We start from the raw sequence: 19,446 nt of genomic DNA on the forward strand, positions 1-19,446 counted from the left end.
TGGAACCATAGTGGCCCTGATCTGAGCACTTTCTTGAGAGGATTTCTTTAAAAGGAGCTTAATTCAGATAGGGTTCCTTATTCTAGCTCATCTTTGAAAGCACATAATTTGAAGGAAAAAAGTAATGATCTTAAAGCAAGAAAATCTGGACTGCCTTGAGTCCTCTAAGATGCATACTAACCCTTAACAACACCAGCTCTTCTTGTAGCTCTCCTTCACTGCCTGCCCTTGGCCCCCCTTCTGCTTCATGCATCGCTTCCTGACAATTTTTCTCAAAAACACCTTCAAGATTCTTAACTGTGCTTGGATAATATGCAATGTTAGATATCTGAGTCCTCTTTTGGCTTGTATTAAATTTTATAATTACACAGCATTCTCTCGGATGGTCCTTGTCTTTCCTTTTTTCAGTCTGAAGGAATTTTTGAAGAAACTCTGCTTAGAAACGAATTAATTAAACTGACTTTTCCCAACTGTCAAACAGAACGTTACTAAACTGTGGGGGTTTTTCTTCTCCAGGGTTTTATCTGTGGCTTTTCAATAGCCACAGGAGCAGCTGCAAGACTGCTTTCAGGATATGACAGTTATGGAAATATTTGTGGACAGAAAAATGTCAAGGTGGAGGGAGTCGTCAACAGTGGTCTGGACCTCACACACAAGAAGTGAGTATGTGATCAAATTGCTTCATTCTGTAAACCAGGAAGGGCAAAACCTTTCTTCCTTTGAGAGTGGTTTTCAATTAAATGGACAAGTAGGAATGAGCTAGCCTATCCCTTTTCCCTTCCCCAGTTTTCTCACGTAGAGAACAGCAACCCTTTGTAACAACCAGTAACAGTACTTGGAGAGTATATGTTGACGAATGTGCAGTATGAGTGCAGCTAAGATGCTGAGAAATTTCCCTTTTGTAGAGTCTGCTTCACGTAGGACATTGTATCAGGCTACTGAGAGTTTTGTTTGTCTGCTAGAGTTTTAGGTGTGACAGGTATTCTTAGATTTGGGAGCAGGTCTTCGATACCTGTGTAGAAAGTATTCACTTTTGATGTTGTATGCTCAGTTTCTGCCACTCAGTTTAGGGGCAAATGGGATATATCTGACATATTAAAATGAGACTTTAAAATTTGAACTGTAAGCAAAATATATTTATGTGGCTTGTGGAGAAAATGCACCAAACTTTTAAGCAGCACACAACTCTTACTCTGAGCAGTGTCATGTTAAAATACATGCTTACAGGTCAGAATCAGCACAGGTATTTCCTATCTATTGTGCAGGAAAACTTCATAGTGCAGTAGTAGTACTGGAGCTGAGTAACAAGACTTCTGGACTGACAGGTTGAAAACCTGTGAGCATCTGCTGAGGTTTGTCTGCCAGTCAGTGCTCAGAGTGCATCTGTACATCTTGGGTGACTTTAGAAAGTAAACTATTTAGCCTAACCTTAGAACAGTGGTATTAATTGACCAAAGAGATGTTTCTTTCACTGTTGATTACTTCAAAGACCTAAAATGTCTTTAATTTCTGGGTGTGATAGTCTTTTACTTCACGCTTTCAGGCTAAAAGAAAATCCATAATTTATGTGAATTATTTGGGAAGGGTGCTTTCCTGAGATTTGCTTATTTTGAGTTGCTAGACTGAAGATTTCTAAATACCTGGTTTAAGATTTAATGTGGCTAGGTAGTTGGTGTGTTACCGGAAGAATCTGAGCGAAATAAAATAACCTGAAACTTTTTACAGATTCCATCTGTCAAAAGAGTAATTTCTTAATCTAATCACAGCTTCAGGGAGGGTTGAAGGGTTTAGAACTTAACACAGCATAATTTTCCTGGGTTTTTGTACTTAAATATTTTCTAAAATAAGGTGTATTCAGTATGAAATTGTCATTCTTGTGGTGTGAGAGAAAATGTGCATTTTAAAATTCTTATATAAGTTTAAATTTGAAAGAAATGGTGTCTGAGTTTGTGTGAAGGCAGAGAAACTCGGATACCTTATTGAAATATAACAATTGATAGTGTGATAGTATACATGTGACAGAAATTAGGCCATCATGAGGAGAAATACGTACCACTAAGTGATTTCCTCATGTAAATGCAAGATCAAAGGACAGCAAATAAAAATAGGCTGTTCTAAACACAGTTAATAAACAACAACCCATTGCTTGTCAAAGTGTTATTAACGTTCAAAAGAATTATGTTTTCATAATAAAGGTATCATGGCTTGATTCATTACCTAAGCAAATGAATGGGATATGCTCATATCAACATCAATGGACTTTGTAATTCTGTTTGGTTGAGAGTGAGGGAAAACCTTCTGCCAAGGCAGATTCTGTAACTCTTCACAGTGAAGTGCCTCTGGTACAGTCCAGGGTTACAGAGCTTTGGAAGAGACCAGTTCTTATATAAATGAGTGATCCTTCCCATTTGTACAGCCTATAGCTTTTTAGTTTCTTCTGAAAAACTGCCAAGCAAATTATCTGCTTTGCATCTGTCTCTAGCAGATGGGGTTCCTGCAGTGTCTGTGGTATGGTTCATGGGAGTATTTCATGCTATTTTACAGGAGTACTTTCCAAACAGATTGTAAACATAAACCCTTCATCCTGCTTGTACATTTTGGTTTGTCTAGAGAAGGAAAGGGCTTTAAGCTCCACAAATGTGGTTCTGGAAACATGAAGTTATTCTCATTTCATTCTGCTTGCAGGGTAATTCTGCAACTCTCATTTCCCAGTCCAAGGAAGAAATCATCTGTATCTGTAAATCATCTGTAAAAATAACAGTTTTTTCCCTGTAAATGACAGCGACCTTTAGGCACTGTAATGAGGAAGTGAAATGGATGTGGTCTGTGTGGATATGGAAATCTGGTTGGTAATGGTGAAGAGCAGAGTCCTCACAGTTATATGATTTGACCCATGTGCATTATATATGCTGAAACCAGTGAGATGAAGTGTTGGGAAGGAGGATTTTTACAGTCTGGTCTCGTCAACAAAGTATGAATCAAGCATCTTTTTATTTTTACAACGAGAACACAGTACAGCTTTAATAGGCTGTGCTCTAGAGTCAGACATGGGATTATCGTCTAGCCCTGGCAGTGAATTCTCATTAAACCTATCTGCCTCAGATAAGCTTCTTTTCAAGTTCTGGCAGTTATAAGTGGGTTAAAAAATTTACCTTTTATTTACAAATTAATGATGACTATGGCAGCCAAATATAAGTCTCCGAAATGCTAGTTCAGTCTGAATTATTTTTTTATCACCCATACTTTGCCACTTGGATAAAATCCAGTTTGTGCTGTTCACTCAAGTACAAGGAGATGTGCATGTGCTGCTATAGGGAAGAGTTACGGTGGTATTCCACCTTAATAAATGCCTTTGACTCAGGAAAATCCTTGGGGCTTAGGTAGTGGGAAAACCCAGGGAGAGTTTGCAGCACACATGGTTGAGTGAAACTGTATATGCCCTACCCATAATTTGTTTAGAGATGTGATCACTTAAAACTCACTTCTCCATTATTGTGATAAGGCGCTTGTAGATCACAGCAAAGGTTTTCTGTAAAGTACTCATTTGCCTATAAAGAGGTGCCTTGAGGGCTGACAGAAAATCAGTGACACTGCTAAATCTAAGAGCATACAAAGTACATGAAGGTAAGATAGGCTTGTTTGTATGACTTGCCACAGTGCTTCCAGAATAAGCTGCAGTGTACAAAATAATGATGCCTTTTGTCTTCCTGTTTTGCAAGGTGTCTTTACTGTATTTCTCATGGGCATGAATAGGCAATAGGATACTTGTCTAGTAAGCTACTAGAAGTAGCCAAAATTTGGTGAGAAGCCAAAATTGTTGAAGCTTTTTTTTTAGCATCTGGTCATTTTGAAATTATATTTTTAATTGCCTAGAAATAGGGATTTTTCTTTCAGAAATGAAAAAAGAAATGTATTGCAATGTAAGCTCGAAATGGTAAGAAAGCATAAGGCAGGTTATCCTATAGGTGTGTAAAAAAAATTAATTATGCGTTTTAAACAGTTGGAAGTTGTACTGAAGTTAATTTTGAATTACGTGCCCGAGGATGGACAACTTCACCTTATTTCCAGAGACCATGACTTTTGCAAAGTTAATAAACTCTTTCCTTCCTTGCCTTCATGTACAGGATTCAGCCTTAAATTAAAGATGAGCTTAAAAATTCTAATTTTTTGGCAACTAGGAGGTAGACATACTAAAAATTACATGCAGTTATTTTTACTCAAATAACTTTTTCATCATGCCGTATTTCAGAAGTTCTTTTAACCAACTTTCAATTTTTCAAAAAAGAACAAAGAATCATAGAACCATAGAATAGTTTTGGTTTGAAAGGACCCAAATAGGCTGCCCAGAGAGATTGAGGAGTCTTGAACATCTCATCTGGAGACATTCAAAGCCTGGTTGCAATCCTGTGCAGCCTGCTCTAGGTGAATCTGCTTTAGCAGGGGAGTTGGACTACATGATCTCCAAAGGTTCCTTCCAACCCCGACTGTTCTGTGATTCTGTGACTTAAAGACCATTTAGTCTACTTCCCCAACCATAGGCAGGGACATCTTCAACTATATCAGATTCCTCAAAGCCCTGTGCAGCCTGACTGTGAACACTTTCAGGGATGGAGCATCCACAGTTTCTCTGGGCAGCCTGGTCCAGTGTTTCATTACCCTCACAGTAAAGAATTTCTTCCTTCTGTCTAATCTGAAGTGATTGTCCACCTGTACTTGGCACTGGTGAGGCTGCACCTTGAACCACCTTGAACACTCTGTTCAGTTTTGGGCCCCTCACTGCAAGACAGACGTTGAGGTGCTGGAGCTGTATCCAGAGAAGGGCAACAAAGCTGGTGAAATGTCCAGAGAACATGTACTGTGAGGATCAGCTGAGGGAACTGTGGTTGTTTAGCCTGGAGGGAAGGAGGTTCAGGGGAGACCTTATTACTGTCTACAACTACCTGAAAGGAGGCTGTGGCAAGGTGGGTGTTGGTCTCTCTTCACAGGTAACAAGTGACAAGAGGAAATGGCCTCAAGTTGTGCCAGGGGAGAGGTTTAGATTGGAGATTAGGAAAAATGTCTTCGCCGAAGGGGTTGTCAAGCATTGGAAGAGGCTGCCTAGGGAAGTGTTTGAGTCACCAGCCCTGGAGGTATTTAAAAGACACGTAGATGTGGCAGTTAGGGACATGGTTTAGTAGTGGACTTGGCAGTGTTAGGTTTATGGTTGGACTCGATGACCTTAAAGAACTTCTCTAATGTAAACAATTCTATGATTCTAAATCTACCCTCTCTTAGTTTAAAACTGTTACCACTTGTCCTATAGTTACAGGCCCTCATAAAAAGCCTCTCTGCATGTTTTGTATAAGCCTCCTTTAAGTACTGAAAGGCCACAATAAGGTCTCTGTAGAGCTTTCTCTTCTCCAGGCTGAACAAGCCCAGCTCCCTTAGCCTTTCTTCATAGGAGAGGTCTGCCAGCCCTCATTATTTTCCTGAGCTTCCTCTGGGCCCACTCTAACTGATCCATCTCTGTGTTGTACTGGGGATACCAGAGTTGAATGTGGTCTGCCAGGTGGGGTCCCATGAGAGCAGGGTAGAAGGGCAGGATCACCTCCCTGGTGGTCATGCTTCTTTTTGTACAGCCCAGGATACAGCTGGCTTTCTGGGCTGCAAACTCACATTGCTGGCTCATGTCCAATCTTTTGTCCACTAGTACCCCCAAGTCCTCCTCTGTAGGGCTGATACTTCGTAAAGATGCATAAGATGCTTCCTGGGTTGTAAAATTTGTTTGCTATAGGAAGTTTAGTTTTTATTTGCAGTGTTGAAGCATCTCTAACAATATGATTACTTTGTTTACTTTAGTCTGTGTATTGCTGATGTAGTTACTTTCTTATCAACAAATTAGTCTATTGTTGATTCTAAATAACAAATTGCAGCTCAAAGTGTGTAAGTATTCTTCTAGTGAGAAACAAAACGTCTTCTGTGGTGACACAGCATGGAATTTTCTGCAGTAAAATCACTTAGTTTCAATAAGTAAGCTTTATAAACAAAAACTAAACCACCTTTTTCTCTGTAGTGCTGTGCCTAGCATTTTGAGTCTTGTTTTAGCAGCTAGAAATTAAAAAATTCTTACTTCTCTCTTCTAAATAGACCATGGATTGAAGCCACAGATTTGATAGGTTGGTGTTCGCTTTGCAGCTGCCTTACTGCTGTCAGAACTCTCAGCCATGCAATGCAGTGTTAGAATTACATGTGTCTAAGGGTATGCCAACACAGCACACTTCTGTCAAAGCTGCATATGGCACTATAGTTTCATTGTATTTCTAAATTTCCAGACGTGAGTTAAAATTGTAGTGTTCATTTTACAAAATATTCTAATTTCTTCTGGCCATTAAAATTACAGCTTGGTCCTTGAGTTCAAATCACTGTAGAAGTGGGCTGTATTCTGGCTTCTTAATGCTGACTTCCTTGACTTGGTTTCCTTACGTAATATGTGTTAAGGGACATTCAGAGGAGCCTCCTGTCTGGCCACTGGAGCCCAGCCCGATACATCGGGGTCTCTGCCTGGACTGAGGGATCTGGATGGGACACTGACATAGCTGATTACATGGATTAGCGTTTACAGGGTGCTGCTTTAAACAGCACCTGCAATGTGGGACTTGCATAAACACAACCCCAAGCAGCTGTGTCCCTGCTCCTCCTTGTGGGCTCTAAGAGACAGTCAGTCACCAGTGCAGGCCCACATGTGACGCTCTCCGGGTTTACAAGCACGTGTGCATGTACAGATCCTCCAAGTACCAGCAAAGCCCCTCGGCCCACCCAGGCCCTCCTACTCACCCCATGGATCCCCCCTATTCAGCAGCTTGTGCATCTTGGTGCTCACTGGCAAACATTAATGCTGTGTTTGCTTGAGTGTTTGATGCTGACTGTTGTTGATGATCTACCAAAATACTGGCACAGACCATCCACCTGACACTTATGCCTGGACCCAGAGCCTCCTACTCACCAGCTGGTACAGCCTGGAGTTTGCTAGTGAGTTACACATGCACACATGTGCTTTGGGAAAGGTACACCTGCTCATCCCCTGTCAACAGCCAGCACCACATGGACATGGTCCTGCTCCAGCCACTATGCTGAGCCCTTTCACCTCTGTAGCTGTTTTTTGGGGGGACACTATTCCCACCCCAGTGGCTGGTGGCCAAGACTCCTTCCTGCCCTTGTCACTTGTTCAGAGACTCCATTCACTTTTGTAGCTGACACCACAGGCCTGGGGCACCCGCACCCCTGGTCTGACTCCACTTTCTGGCACCAAATATCACACTGCTTCCCTCAAGTAGCTGGCACTTTGTGCTTACAGCATCTGTGCGCATAGGATAGAGCCAAGAATTATGCAGAGAAAAAGTGAGTTAAGAAAGATTTAGTAAAAGGATATGACAGACTGCAGTGATCAGGTACTGGGTTCCGTCAGACCAATGTATTGACCAACTTCCATGTAACTGTCCCCTTTTACACCCCTTTCTGTCTGCCCTTCCTCTTTTTTTTTTTTCTTCTCCCTGAATTCTGTCCCAGTTCCACTGACCCCTCCTGCATCCTGCACCTTCAGATCTGCATCCTTAAGAGTTGCGAAGTCCCTGCCTGCAGTTTCTTGATAGCCCATCAATTATTGTGATTGAACAGGTTTGTTTCTGGGTATTGTTTTCACTAACATTAACTGGTCAAGTTTTATGTCTGTCTCCCTCCTTTTCCATATGGTCACAATTTGGCAGGGTGCTTCCCCAGATAATACTGAAAGATAAGAATTCTCTCTGCATATCCTTACCAGTTGGTGTACTGACTAGATTTGTTTGCATCATACACCCCCTTACCACGTGGCAGCCAGGTTTGACTCTGTGGGTTCTTGTTTGCAGCTGTTTTGACTAGATGCCCTCAAAGGAGCAGACATTCTCCTTCTATGTACCCTGACAGTGTGAAATAGCAACTGTGGGCACTTGCCTTCATGAAGAGGAAGCTATGACAAGAGTATCCAGTTAACACAAGTATTGCATGTTTTGGTATCAGCTCAAGAGTATTTTCTTCGAAACAAAGGGAAACGGTGGAATTAGTGGCTTATTGCTGACATGCAGTTGCTTTGGCTGCGTCTGCAGGTCAGAAGTTTTCAAGTTTGCATTTGGCTTCTTAGACTTCCATGATCTGTGGAGTCCTGAGATGTTTAGTATATATTGAGTAAAAAAATCTAGAAATAGTACTGGGTAATTTTCATAGATGCACGCACAAGGAAAGAGAATGTTTTAATAATGCAAGTAGTCTATTACCACATTACAGGTGATACAGATGACACGGGTTTTGGTGGACTTTCAGGAAGTAAGACTGTGTGTACTAAGTACTAATAATTCCTGTATACTGAGACTGGATAATAGAACAGTCTTTCTGTGGGGGAAAGTTAGGCAGTAATTACCGTATAGACTGAAAGTGTTCAGGCAGGACCTAAATGCTTTCTAGGAGCAGAAGAGCTTTTTATTGATTACAGAGTGAATTCCTGTTGTGAGGACTGCAAAAATAGAAATGGCATTTTTTTATAGCAATGGTCTTTTCCTACGGTGATGTTAGATAATACAAAGAGTGTATTTCAGTGCATACTATATCACCAGAATTTTAAGAGTTTGGAAGACTTGTTCACTATAGAAAAACATCCTGCATCTTTATTAGACCATGAATGGACAGTGCTGTAGGGTGAGCATTGGTGATGAAATGTGTATAGCCAGGAGATGACAGTAGGAAGTTATAATATGTACTTCACATGTTGGATTTTAAATGACAGTGACTCATCATGGTAACTTAGCAAATAAAATCTCTTTAAAATAGCACACTTGAACATTAGGTTGTTCTACTTGAAATATCTGAACAATTTTTATTTCAAAATAAGTAGTAAACTAATGTGCTCTGTCATGTGGATTAGTGGGGTGGAAAATCATTCTAAACCAAAAAGCTGTTCTTAATTACTGGCATTATGTAATCATTAAAATAGCTGCATTTTTACAGCCCAAGTATAACCTTATGGGGTTTGTTGGGTCTTTTGGGGAAAAGTTGTAAAACTTGAAGTCATGTTTAAGGTTGGAGTGAAGCTTTTGTTTGTGAATGTTTAGACTTTTATCTGTGAAGGAGGCATCATAGAAGTGCTGTTGTTTTTATGAACACTTGAATGACCTGGAATCTGGTAGAGTTAAACATCCTTTCTGTGTGATCCAGAAGTATATAAATATCTATATGTTTGTGTTGTCTTATGTTGAGTGCATGAATTTTTTTGACCCACAAAATTCTGCTAATATAGAATTTCCTGTGTTTCTGGGTAGACTGATGGTTAGTCTTGGCTGAATCCTTTAGGTTGTAATGAAATTGATCTTGTTCACTGTAATTTTTAATTAAAATAGAAGTAACTTTTTTTTTTTCTTCCCTAGGTATGTGTTCTTCTTGGATCCATGTAACATTGACCTGGCACATCAGAGGATCAAGTCTCTTGCTTTGTGTGTGTCAGCTTGCCCAAGGAAAGAACTAAAAAGTCTGGCTGATATTCAGAAATTTGCAGAAACTAATGGTATGCAAACCCCATGTCTGTTTTTGTTCAGGTGCCAGATATTTTCATAGGATTAAAAAAAGACTCATGTAGTAGCTGAATTAAAAATTAAATATAAGAAATACCAATAGAAAGAAGGTGATATTTTTATGAAGCTAAAATGTTACTATATCTTATTTATATATACTAGGTTTTTATACATACTAATATTAATACTAAGTATTAGTATGCTTCTGTTTTGTCATGTTTCGGACAGTTTTGAAAGACCATCTTTAAAACAGGAGTACAAAATGTAACAAGCATTTGAGAGAATGTCTGGCTGTAGGGTATGATCTCAATAACTACAGAAATGTCCTGACATTGCTGCTCAAGAATAATGCTGTTGAAATGGCGACATGTATATGGCGTTAGCAAGAGCAGTGCTGCCACTGTACAGCACTTGCTGTCCAGAGTATGGCAGTGGATGTGAAAATACTCCTGCCTTCATTCAGTGCTACAGTGCAGTTACTGGTTTTTTGTTTTCTTACACTTCCCTTTTTTAAAGAAGTGTAAAAGAAATAAACTGTATTAATAAATGTTTTTCTCTGTAGTAATAATACTGATATTACTAGCTCAATTCATATGTTAACACTGCATGGAATAAAATGCATTTTGGACCTTCCAAAAGAAAGTAAAGGTAAAAACTTTGAGGAAATTTCAGGGGTTTTCAGCTATTCACGTGGGAGTGTTTTTTGTCCTAAGCTTTCCTACTTAGTCTTTTAAAATGCTGTGAGAGGATTTCTTTGCAAGGTACTTGGCTAATGATGAGTCAGTCTGGGTGACCAAGTTCAAAGCAGTGAAACTGATTACTTTTCATAGAAGGAAGTGGGATGTCAAATTATGTTCTGATAGAAGTTATGTGAACGCTTCTTGTTTGAAAAGCAGAGTGAGTTGATGTGGCATTAGGACACTGCTAGTGCCCTTGAGTGGCCACTGCATTGTGCCTGCATACGTGTGTGAATGAGGGAGCTGAGCTACCATGTGGTATTACAGCATGTGTGGAGCTGCACCAGCAACTGTGCCATTGCAGTGGGTGTTCTGGGAATGGGAGCTTCCCCATGTGATCTGTACGCTGCTGTCAAATGCAAGCCCACAGTGAAACTAGCCAGTATCTACAGTTCTGCTCTTTACCCTGTATCTGAACATGCTGTGGTTTTCTTAAACTAATGCAAGCCAGTTATTTGTTGGTATGAAGTCAAGGTCATTAGTAGTGTTTTTTAAGTACCTCTTGAAGTAATGAAATGCAGCCATGCCTTGTTTTACCACAAACGTTATTTCTGTGTTTATAAGTCAAATCTTTCATTAACTGTGCCTGAAATACATTCAGTATAGCCATCTTTTAAAGTACACCAAACCTGTTTTCCTAAAAACATGCTGTGGCTTGTTCTCATGATTCTCCATTCCAACTGTATCTCCCTTGGTGGTTTAGATTTTAAAACCTGAAGGTAAAATACGTTTTTTTTGAATTATTAATATCACAGCCAGTTGTTTTGATTTATAGAAGCTTGGTCAAAAGTATGAAACCTGGTTTTGAACAGAATTGTTACTGAGTTCAATTCCTAAATTTCATTATATGATATTGTACTTATCAAAACCAGGTTCTAACCTAAAATGAGCTTTCCTTTTGTAGATGAACTCTGTTCAAGACTGGAATCACACAGCTCAGAGAAATACTTATGGTTATGTTTCTGCTTAAATGTTCACCAGCCTGTATGGGTTCCAAAAAGTGATGGTTTCCAGCAAATGAACAGCTTAAGTATTGATCACCTTAAATATTGCATATGTATAGTAAAAGTTCAAGCATGATTCAGTCTTGTAATAGAGCAAGAACAGTGATTTAGTACCAAAACTAAAGTATTCAGTAAACAGAATCATTTTTGAGAGCCACTTAGTAACTATGGTAGGGGGTTGAAATTAATTAATCCGAAGAGGATGTTTGGCCTTCTTTTTCAAGTGACCATAGACTCCACTGTAAAAAGGATAATAAAGCAATGTGAGAGCTTTGAACATGACTGTGCAGAGCTTAATTGCATTTTGTTTGTGATGATATCTAGTTAGAATTTAGAGTTCACCTGTCAAGTTCTGAAGAAGGAGGGAAAGACATATGTGTTTGGTTTCTTGTGATAAATGCTGAATTTTCACAGTCTTGCAGCTTCTGACACTCAACAATAAAACCATCATAATTTTTTTAATATGTGGGTAGAGACCGCAGTCAACTCTTAACTTTGCTCTGCTGAGCCTTTCTGAAAGCTTTAACTTTTCCTGCAATGTGAAAGTCACAATTGTGCTGGAGATAAGCTCTGTGTAGGTTGTTGCATATACATTTGAGAGTTAGCCGTTTTCAGCTAGCTCACATGCCATCCTTGGGAGCACCTTACTTGTCCATGCACCTTGGAACTCTTTCATAAATTACTGTTTAAGAACCCTTCCAGCTCAAAAAAGTTCTCTGTTGTGCCTCAGTCCATCAAGAAGTGGTATGATAAGTTCAAATAAAGGTTTTTAAATCTGAACATCTTTATCAAAAGATGCAACGTAGTAAAAGATACTACAGCATCCTTATATTGATTAGTGATTTCATCAACATCAGGTATGGTCTCCCAGCTAGCTTAGAATTTACGGTATCTTTCCCAACGTGGGAAAGGCACTTGATTCCCTCTACATAACGTGACAAGAACAGCCAGCCCCTAAGGTTCAGAGCAATTATGGCAGTGCTTTTACTTGTTGTGCAGTACAGCTTGTATTTTTCTGTAAGCAAGATTATAAATAAGCATTTAGGGCAGGGAAAATGCTTTCTTGAGGCATGAAGATCATTTCATGACAAAGCAGCCTTTTGGCTTCCTGAATCAGTAATGATGCACTAGCTATTCTGCTGCAATTTGGGAAAAGGAGCTGATTTGGTGAATAACTCTGCACTATTTCAGGAAAGTAACTTCACTCCCGCCCCCATCCCACTTACTGTCCCACAGTCAGGTCCTGCATTTGCAGTATCTTGCTGTATAAGAAGTCAATCCCTCACAAAGCTTGGTTAATTTTAGAAAAACAAGAAAGGGCACGCCTTTAAGCTGTCAGAATAATTGACACCCAGAACATTGGGAACCAGTTGGTACATTTTATGAGAGGAGGAAAAAGGGAAGAAACAAGCTGGGCAGTTGACCACTCAGATCTTCAGCCTGTGCAAAGGTGCAGCTAATAAGGTATAGAAATGTTCTGGAGCGACTTCTGGAGGTGGTGCGGAAAGGCATAGTGATGCAGAAAGACTGAGAGCACATTCTAACACTGTTCACACACAGCCATGCTGATACTTGAGTTTGTAGAGCTATGCATTGGACACAACTGAGAATACTGTATATTGCAAACTGGCTGCTGCTGGTCTCCCAAGGATTTTCTCACCTGGCAGAAGATCTTAGGCCAGGAGTACTTGGAATTTGTTTTTGCTGGTCTTGGCACTTAAAGTATGGATTTTGAGTAATGTTGACTGAAAGCTGTTTTTTCCAGAGAGTTGATTGATGCTTCAAAACTTTATGTCCATGAAATATTGCAGTGCTGTTTTCAAGGACTTGCCAAAGCATTTTGGAAATGTCCTTGAAGATGTAATTCATATATGACTGTGCCAAATGAGTAATGAAATGTCATTATTAAAAAGAGACACTAAACAAGTGGGCACAATTTCTGTTGTGTTTAATTTAGTAATAACTATACTGACAGGTCATGGTGGGAACTGATATTCCTATCTGTTCTGTAAATGTCTGGATGCACATTTACTAACTTAAAATGAAATTTCTATTTTACGGCATGTTGGCAGGCATCTTCGTTCTTAGAATTCTGTAGCTAGGCCAGGCTAGTTGAGATCTGGGTGGATTTAGATAGAGCCAGAGGTAAAGCTAAATGAAGTCTGCTACAGAGACTGACCTGAAACGATAAAGAAAATCAGTCTGGCTAAGTAAGAGTGGGTCACCTCTCTGACCTATGGCAAGGAACTGTAGGGGAAACAAAAAGGATTTTTCTTTTGCCTGAAGATAATGACATCTTCTTGTGTGGTAATCAAAGTATGTCTTTGCAGTTACTGTTGGTACTTGCCTTAGAAACAGCAGTTACATGGGTTGCTGCCAGCTTCTTGACATTCTTCTTCTGTTCCCATCCCCGCCATCCTCCCTCCTCTTTGTTTTTAGCAAAAGTGTGCTGGTTAGAATTTAATCCTTTGCTTGTGATTTTCCTGAAGCCTGTTGTGCCATATTAGTTCTAGTTGTCTTATGGGTAAAGAGATTCTGCACCACTAGGTCTCTGGAAACCTGAGTGTAGTTTTGAGTGTCATTTTTTGAATGGCTGGAATAAAAGCACACTATGACTGGTATGGAGTCATCCACTGCCACTTTGCCAGGGTTGTCTTGTGTTGGAAATGGATCCTCTAGTCAGAATGAAATTGTTTTTGCAACAGAAGGTGGCTGCATGCGGAGTCTTCCAGAAATACTGTGTTGTGTTATGATTACATTAATAAACCATTTGGAAGGGGGGAGGAACAGTGAGGTAATAAATCTTGCTGTGGATACTGAATTATTTAGAATTACATGAAAAAAATCTGGTATCAAATGTAATAGAATAAAATGTCAAATGGAAAGGGATGTGTGCAGAACAAAGGCCTGGGAAACAGCCATTGTTAGGTATTTAGTGTTTTACTTTAAAATGGTTATTGATACTTGGGAAAGATTGTGAAGCTACTGAGGATCATCAGGATTAGGTGGAGTTACAGCATTGTCTGAAAGTGTACTGTTTATTAGTTGTGAAGAGGGAAAAAGTAAGGACTGTATTTTGTGTAAACATGCTCTGTTAGCAGCATAAGGGCTGTGTTCTGGTCTTGACAAAGTGGTTTTTTAAAAACTTTTTAAACTTACACACATGGACACACATACAAATATGTTCTCAGTATATGTACACGTACTGAGAAGGGAAACAAGGATGATCGTGAGGAAATGATTCTTCTGCCTGGAAAAGAGAAGAATATCAGTAAGAGGAAGGTCATTAAAAGCAGCAATAGCTTAGTTATGGTTTAAAAAACCAATGTTCCTTGATCTCATAACCTGAATACTATGAAACTAGAGGTGAAAAATTAAATTAATAGGAATCAACCAGATTTTTTTCCACACTAGTTATGGTTAACTTAAAAACCATAATGCTATGAGGATATTTTAGATACCAAAAGATAAACTGTTAGAATAATAGTGCTTGGATATTAAATGGGAGGTTAATATTCAAGGATATCCTTGAGCTGTAAGTTGTGGAGAGCTATAGATACAGTAAGGGAAACATCTGGAACTTAACTATATGGATTTTTAATTTGATTCCAGAATAGCTGATTTTATTTAGCACTGGAAGAAATATGAGTGGAGTAACGGGGAAATTAATACTTATTTTCAACTTTCTGTACTGTTCATAAGAATGAGAGATAGAGAAGAGGATAGTCTGGGCTTTTTATTTCAACTCAAAATATGTGTATATGCATTCTGACTGATGTCTGGGTTTTTTTTAACATACAGTTGTAACAGCAACTGTGCTTGGCTATTGCAGTAGTTGTCTTTGTGTTCTCCAGTTGTGGATCTAACTAGTGATGTTCTGTGTTGGATTTTTCTTGGAACATTCTTGCAGACGCTACATAATACTTACTTTCACTTCAGTCCCACATTTATTTATTAAAGCAAGCTTCATTTTTCCTGCCCTCTGATGCTCACTTTTTAAAAGAAGTGATGGTGTGTCTTTCTGCAACAACTAGATGTTTAGATATGCGCAATCCTTACTTTCTTTCCTTCAAAACTCACACTGTGCTTCTGGAAGGCACCAGTGGATAGATCTAAGGAATGAAGCTTGCTTTCTTTACCAAGAACAAATCTGTTTTATTAATCTGAGAAGTCCTGACTGCAAAGTGGTCTGTCCTGTGCCTTCCTGCTCATCTCAAGGTATCACTCTTTTTCTGGGCCCTTTCTGCTCGGGCCCGGAAATTAAATTTAGGTGTTAAGGTTCAGCTGTATCCTTGTTTGACCTTCTGCCTCTATTCCTGCACCGTTTGCAAAAGGCTGAGCTGCAATGTTCAGGTATGTTTGTACAGTCCTCAGATGCTTCCACATTAACCGCTACCTCAGGCTGTATTCAAATCAATGGCTAAGAACTCGAGGTTTTGTTCTCTCACTCATTTCCAGCTCCGATGCTGATCTATGCACAGCTAAATGCTACTCCATTCTTAAATGAAGCATCAAATGTGAACTTGTCTGCTTATGGAATGTTTTTGTTGTTCTAAAAACCTGTGGGCAAATAGGAAACTTATACAATCTATAATAATATTTTTATTTAATAATTTAAATAAATTTAAATAATATTTATACAATATATACTGAACTTTATGTAAACTTAGTGCTTGTGTTCTGAGTAGAATTACTTCCTGTTTTTGTAGACAGGGTATAATTACAGTTGTCAGATGTACAGACAAAGAATGAAGGAAGTCTGGTCAGCATCGGTGTTACTTCCTTTCATGATGGCCTGAACCTTTTTCCACTTGGCAGGAGTTTGCGAAGAGAAGGTCTTGTTATTAGTCCTTGGTCTAATTCTGATGTCATGCAACATCGTTCTATTACTGGCAGAAGTCAGCAATAGATAGTAACGTACCGTCTTCTGTGGAAGTAGTGCTTGGCATCCTACCTGTTCTGTGGGTTTGAGCTGTGGAATTTGCGGCACAATTCCCTACAGATACATAAAGGCAGTGTTTTACGCTTCCACTTTTCTATGCCATGTTGTTAGTCCATAGTATGCTAGGATAATATGCAGTTATTGGTAGCGTACCAAGTTCTCTCATTGTGTGACACTCCAGACTGGTAATACGGTTGAGATTAACAGTTTAGAGCTTGATAGTTTGGTAGATTTGAGGCAAGCTCTGGAGTCAGAACAGGAGAAGAGTGTTAAGTATTTCGTCCTTATTAGAGTCTGGGAGCCTTGTCCTTCCTGAATACCAGTGAATTCCAGCTCTGTCAATATCCACCTGTCAATACATCTAGCTTGTATTGCATGGGTTGGTCAAGTATAATTGTCTGAGTCTCATGTACTCACAATACTAGCTGTGTTTTAGTTGGTGACACTTGGTCATAGAACACCCAAAACCCAAGAGTAATTAGCATTGGGCTAGAAGTACAGAGGCCAGTAGCTGTGATTTAAACAGTCTCAATCCTGCTAACATTTCTGCACGTTTCTGTCTCTGTATTTACCTGGAGTTTGACTCCTGTGTTAAAGGACTCATGTTACTGATGGAGTTAACAGGATGTTGCTTGAGAACGAGAGAGAATGCTTAAAATGGAGTAAGATGTAGAGTTTTTAAAACTATAATTTCTGCTTCATCATACGGTCTTTTAGAAGTCAGTTATGTCACATATGTGCATATACATATTGTCAATCAGACCCCAAATGGTAAGAACATACATGGAGGTTCATATAAATCACCTTATCAAAACTGCGGTTTCTAGTCTCTCAGTCTGTGTTTTGCCACATGCCTCTAAAAGGAGGAATGTAGAGCTGCTTGGAGCTGTGCCTAACTTAAGCAGAACATATTCGTAAGTTCCTAAGGTGACTGTACTGCTCCTGGTACTGAAGATACCCCAGGTTATCTCTGCACAGTTCTGTATTTTTCTGCTGAAATCCTTTACTCTGAATAGGAGTCCATTTTTTTGTATCTGAAAGTCCTTGCTTTAGTTCCTTCAAACAGTGTTGATAGATGGGTAGGCACCACTGAGCAGCTCAGAATGGGAAGCAGAGCCCCTGGTGTTCTTTCCACCACTATCATTCAGGCAGCGTTAATGTCAGTGGTTTCTCTGTGGGCTAGTCGTCTTAGCGGTTGACTTAGGAAGTCTTGCCATTTCTCAAGCTGAAAATTTTGATATTGATAGTGAGGCTGATGTAGCAGGAGTTTTGTATGTTTGTTTAGAACACAGCAAGTACAGGAAGAAAAGCTGTACTGGAGCTCTGGTCTCTAAGTGTAGTTTTATCTAACCACCTTAGGTTAGTATGGAACTGTCTGTTAAGGGCACTGCTATGGAAAGGAGGGGCTGTGTCTTGTTGTTTTGTGTACTGTGTCCTCGGAGCATGCAAGACCTTTAATAATTTGCCTGCTCAGTTGGAAAGAATCTTTGAACTAAGATTTAGTTCCCCACCTTTGTCCTGGCTTTCTACAGCATCTTTACATCATTTGTGCTAACTGTAGCTCTTCTTAGGAATCCAGAGGTAGCAGCTGTTCAGCTTTTTACTAATCTAAGTCTAGCCAAAACAGAAAGAAGGCTTTTAAAGGAAGTAGTGGCTGTCGTTCCTACAGCTAGGTTAAAGTTGAAAGTTTGTCTTTGGAAATACTTTGCTCCAGTCATGGCTCCAGATTATTGCAGTGGCTGGAGCAACTTTTATTAATGGAAATAAAACCATGGAACAGAACTGTGTAGAGTCTCCAGGATACCACTTTGTAGGTGAAAGCACCAAATACAGCACTGTGGGATTGGTAAACTCTTGTGTGCTCACCAGTAGCCTGGCACCTGTTGCTCCACGTAGTTCAGAAGTATTTTTCTTTAAGGTTACAACATGTTGGGATCTCAAATACAGTCCCTGTAGGACAGTTAGTGGTGTTTGCCTAATGATTTCTGCAGAAGAAATACATGCATTGCCGTAGGAAGCAGAGGATGTATTACTTTAATGATTTTTTTAGTTTGTTCTCTGAATTCTACCCATAATATTTTTGAAACATTTACAAATTATAATAATTTAGGAATGATAGTAGTGTCTTTGGTACTTGTCTCAGCACAGTAGATTATTTGAATTCTTCTTTAAACTTTTGCAGACCTTGGAAACTCAAACAGCAATAATAAGGCTGGCTGTGCTAAGACAGTCTCTACTAACCCAGAATAACTGATATGGGGTGAAAGGTTTAGGAATGCAGTCCATTATTCAGACTCTTACCTTACAAAATTAAAACTTTTATTTATTGATGCACAGGGACTCTTTTGTTAAGAAATTGGTTTAAGTCTGATGTAAAGTTATACATTACTTCAGCTCACATTTGGGTTCTAGTACTCCTACGCAATATTAGAGAAGTTGGAAGGTTTTCAAAGGAAGAAAGATATATGGGAATAGTAAAAACTTATTCTGCTTTATTATGTAGGACAAAAAGACAAATAAATCTCATGGGCATTATTGCAGCTATTGGGCTGGTAGCTCCATTAGATGCAGGGTGGCTATGTCCCTTGTCTGTCAAGCTCCATGAAAGTATTTTTCTGCTTGGCTGGGAGTTTAAAGCAGCACACTATGTGAGGTATGTAGCTGAAGGGAAGAGATCCAAAGGAGCTCCGAGAGCAGTTCCAAGGCAAGAGATAATAGTGGCAGCCAGAGCCGTCCACTGCTCCATTGCATGACAGGAGGGAACATGCCATTTGGTTTCAGAGGGACCTGGCAAGATGTCTCCGGTTTCCTCCACAGCCAGGGGTTTGTTGGGTTACCTTAGTCTACAAGTCCTGCTTGAATGGCTTATGATCTGGGATTTGGTTTCTGCTTGGCTTACATTTGTGATCCAAACAGAAGGTCTTCAGATACACATTTGTGCAAAGAGCCTGGAACCTTCTTCCCTGGCCATAGTAAGTTGTATACCCATTTTCTCTTCTGTGCAAACTGCTAGAAGTCACAAGGGAACATGGGCATCCACAGATCACCCGTGCCCCATAAGCTTATTTAGGTGTGGGGGCCTCTGCATAAGGTAATTATAATGTAGTTCTACACTGGTAGTGCAAAATGACCAAGCTGGCACCAGACATTCATTCTCTGTCATGAATCTGAATTCAGTTATCCACATA

The 19,446-nt window shown here is 39.6% G+C and overlaps 1 protein-coding gene across 2 annotated transcripts in view; it reads left to right on the top strand.

Moving 5' to 3' along the window:
* The window catches only part of SLC44A1 (solute carrier family 44 member 1), a 63,886-nt gene that overhangs the window by 20,210 nt on the left and 24,230 nt on the right, over positions 1 to 19,446 (top strand). For both annotated transcript variants that reach the window (XM_055791068.1, XM_055791069.1), the window contains exons 3-4: positions 517 to 659; positions 9,432 to 9,568. In XM_055791068.1, coding sequence (XP_055647043.1) covers positions 517 to 659; positions 9,432 to 9,568 — 280 coding nt within the window. The remainder of the gene's footprint in view (positions 1 to 516; positions 660 to 9,431; positions 9,569 to 19,446) is intronic.

The sequence above is a fragment of the Falco peregrinus genome, chromosome Z (genome assembly GCF_023634155.1).
Source record: "Falco peregrinus isolate bFalPer1 chromosome Z, bFalPer1.pri, whole genome shotgun sequence".
Lineage (NCBI taxonomy): Eukaryota > Metazoa > Chordata > Aves > Falconiformes > Falconidae > Falco > Falco peregrinus.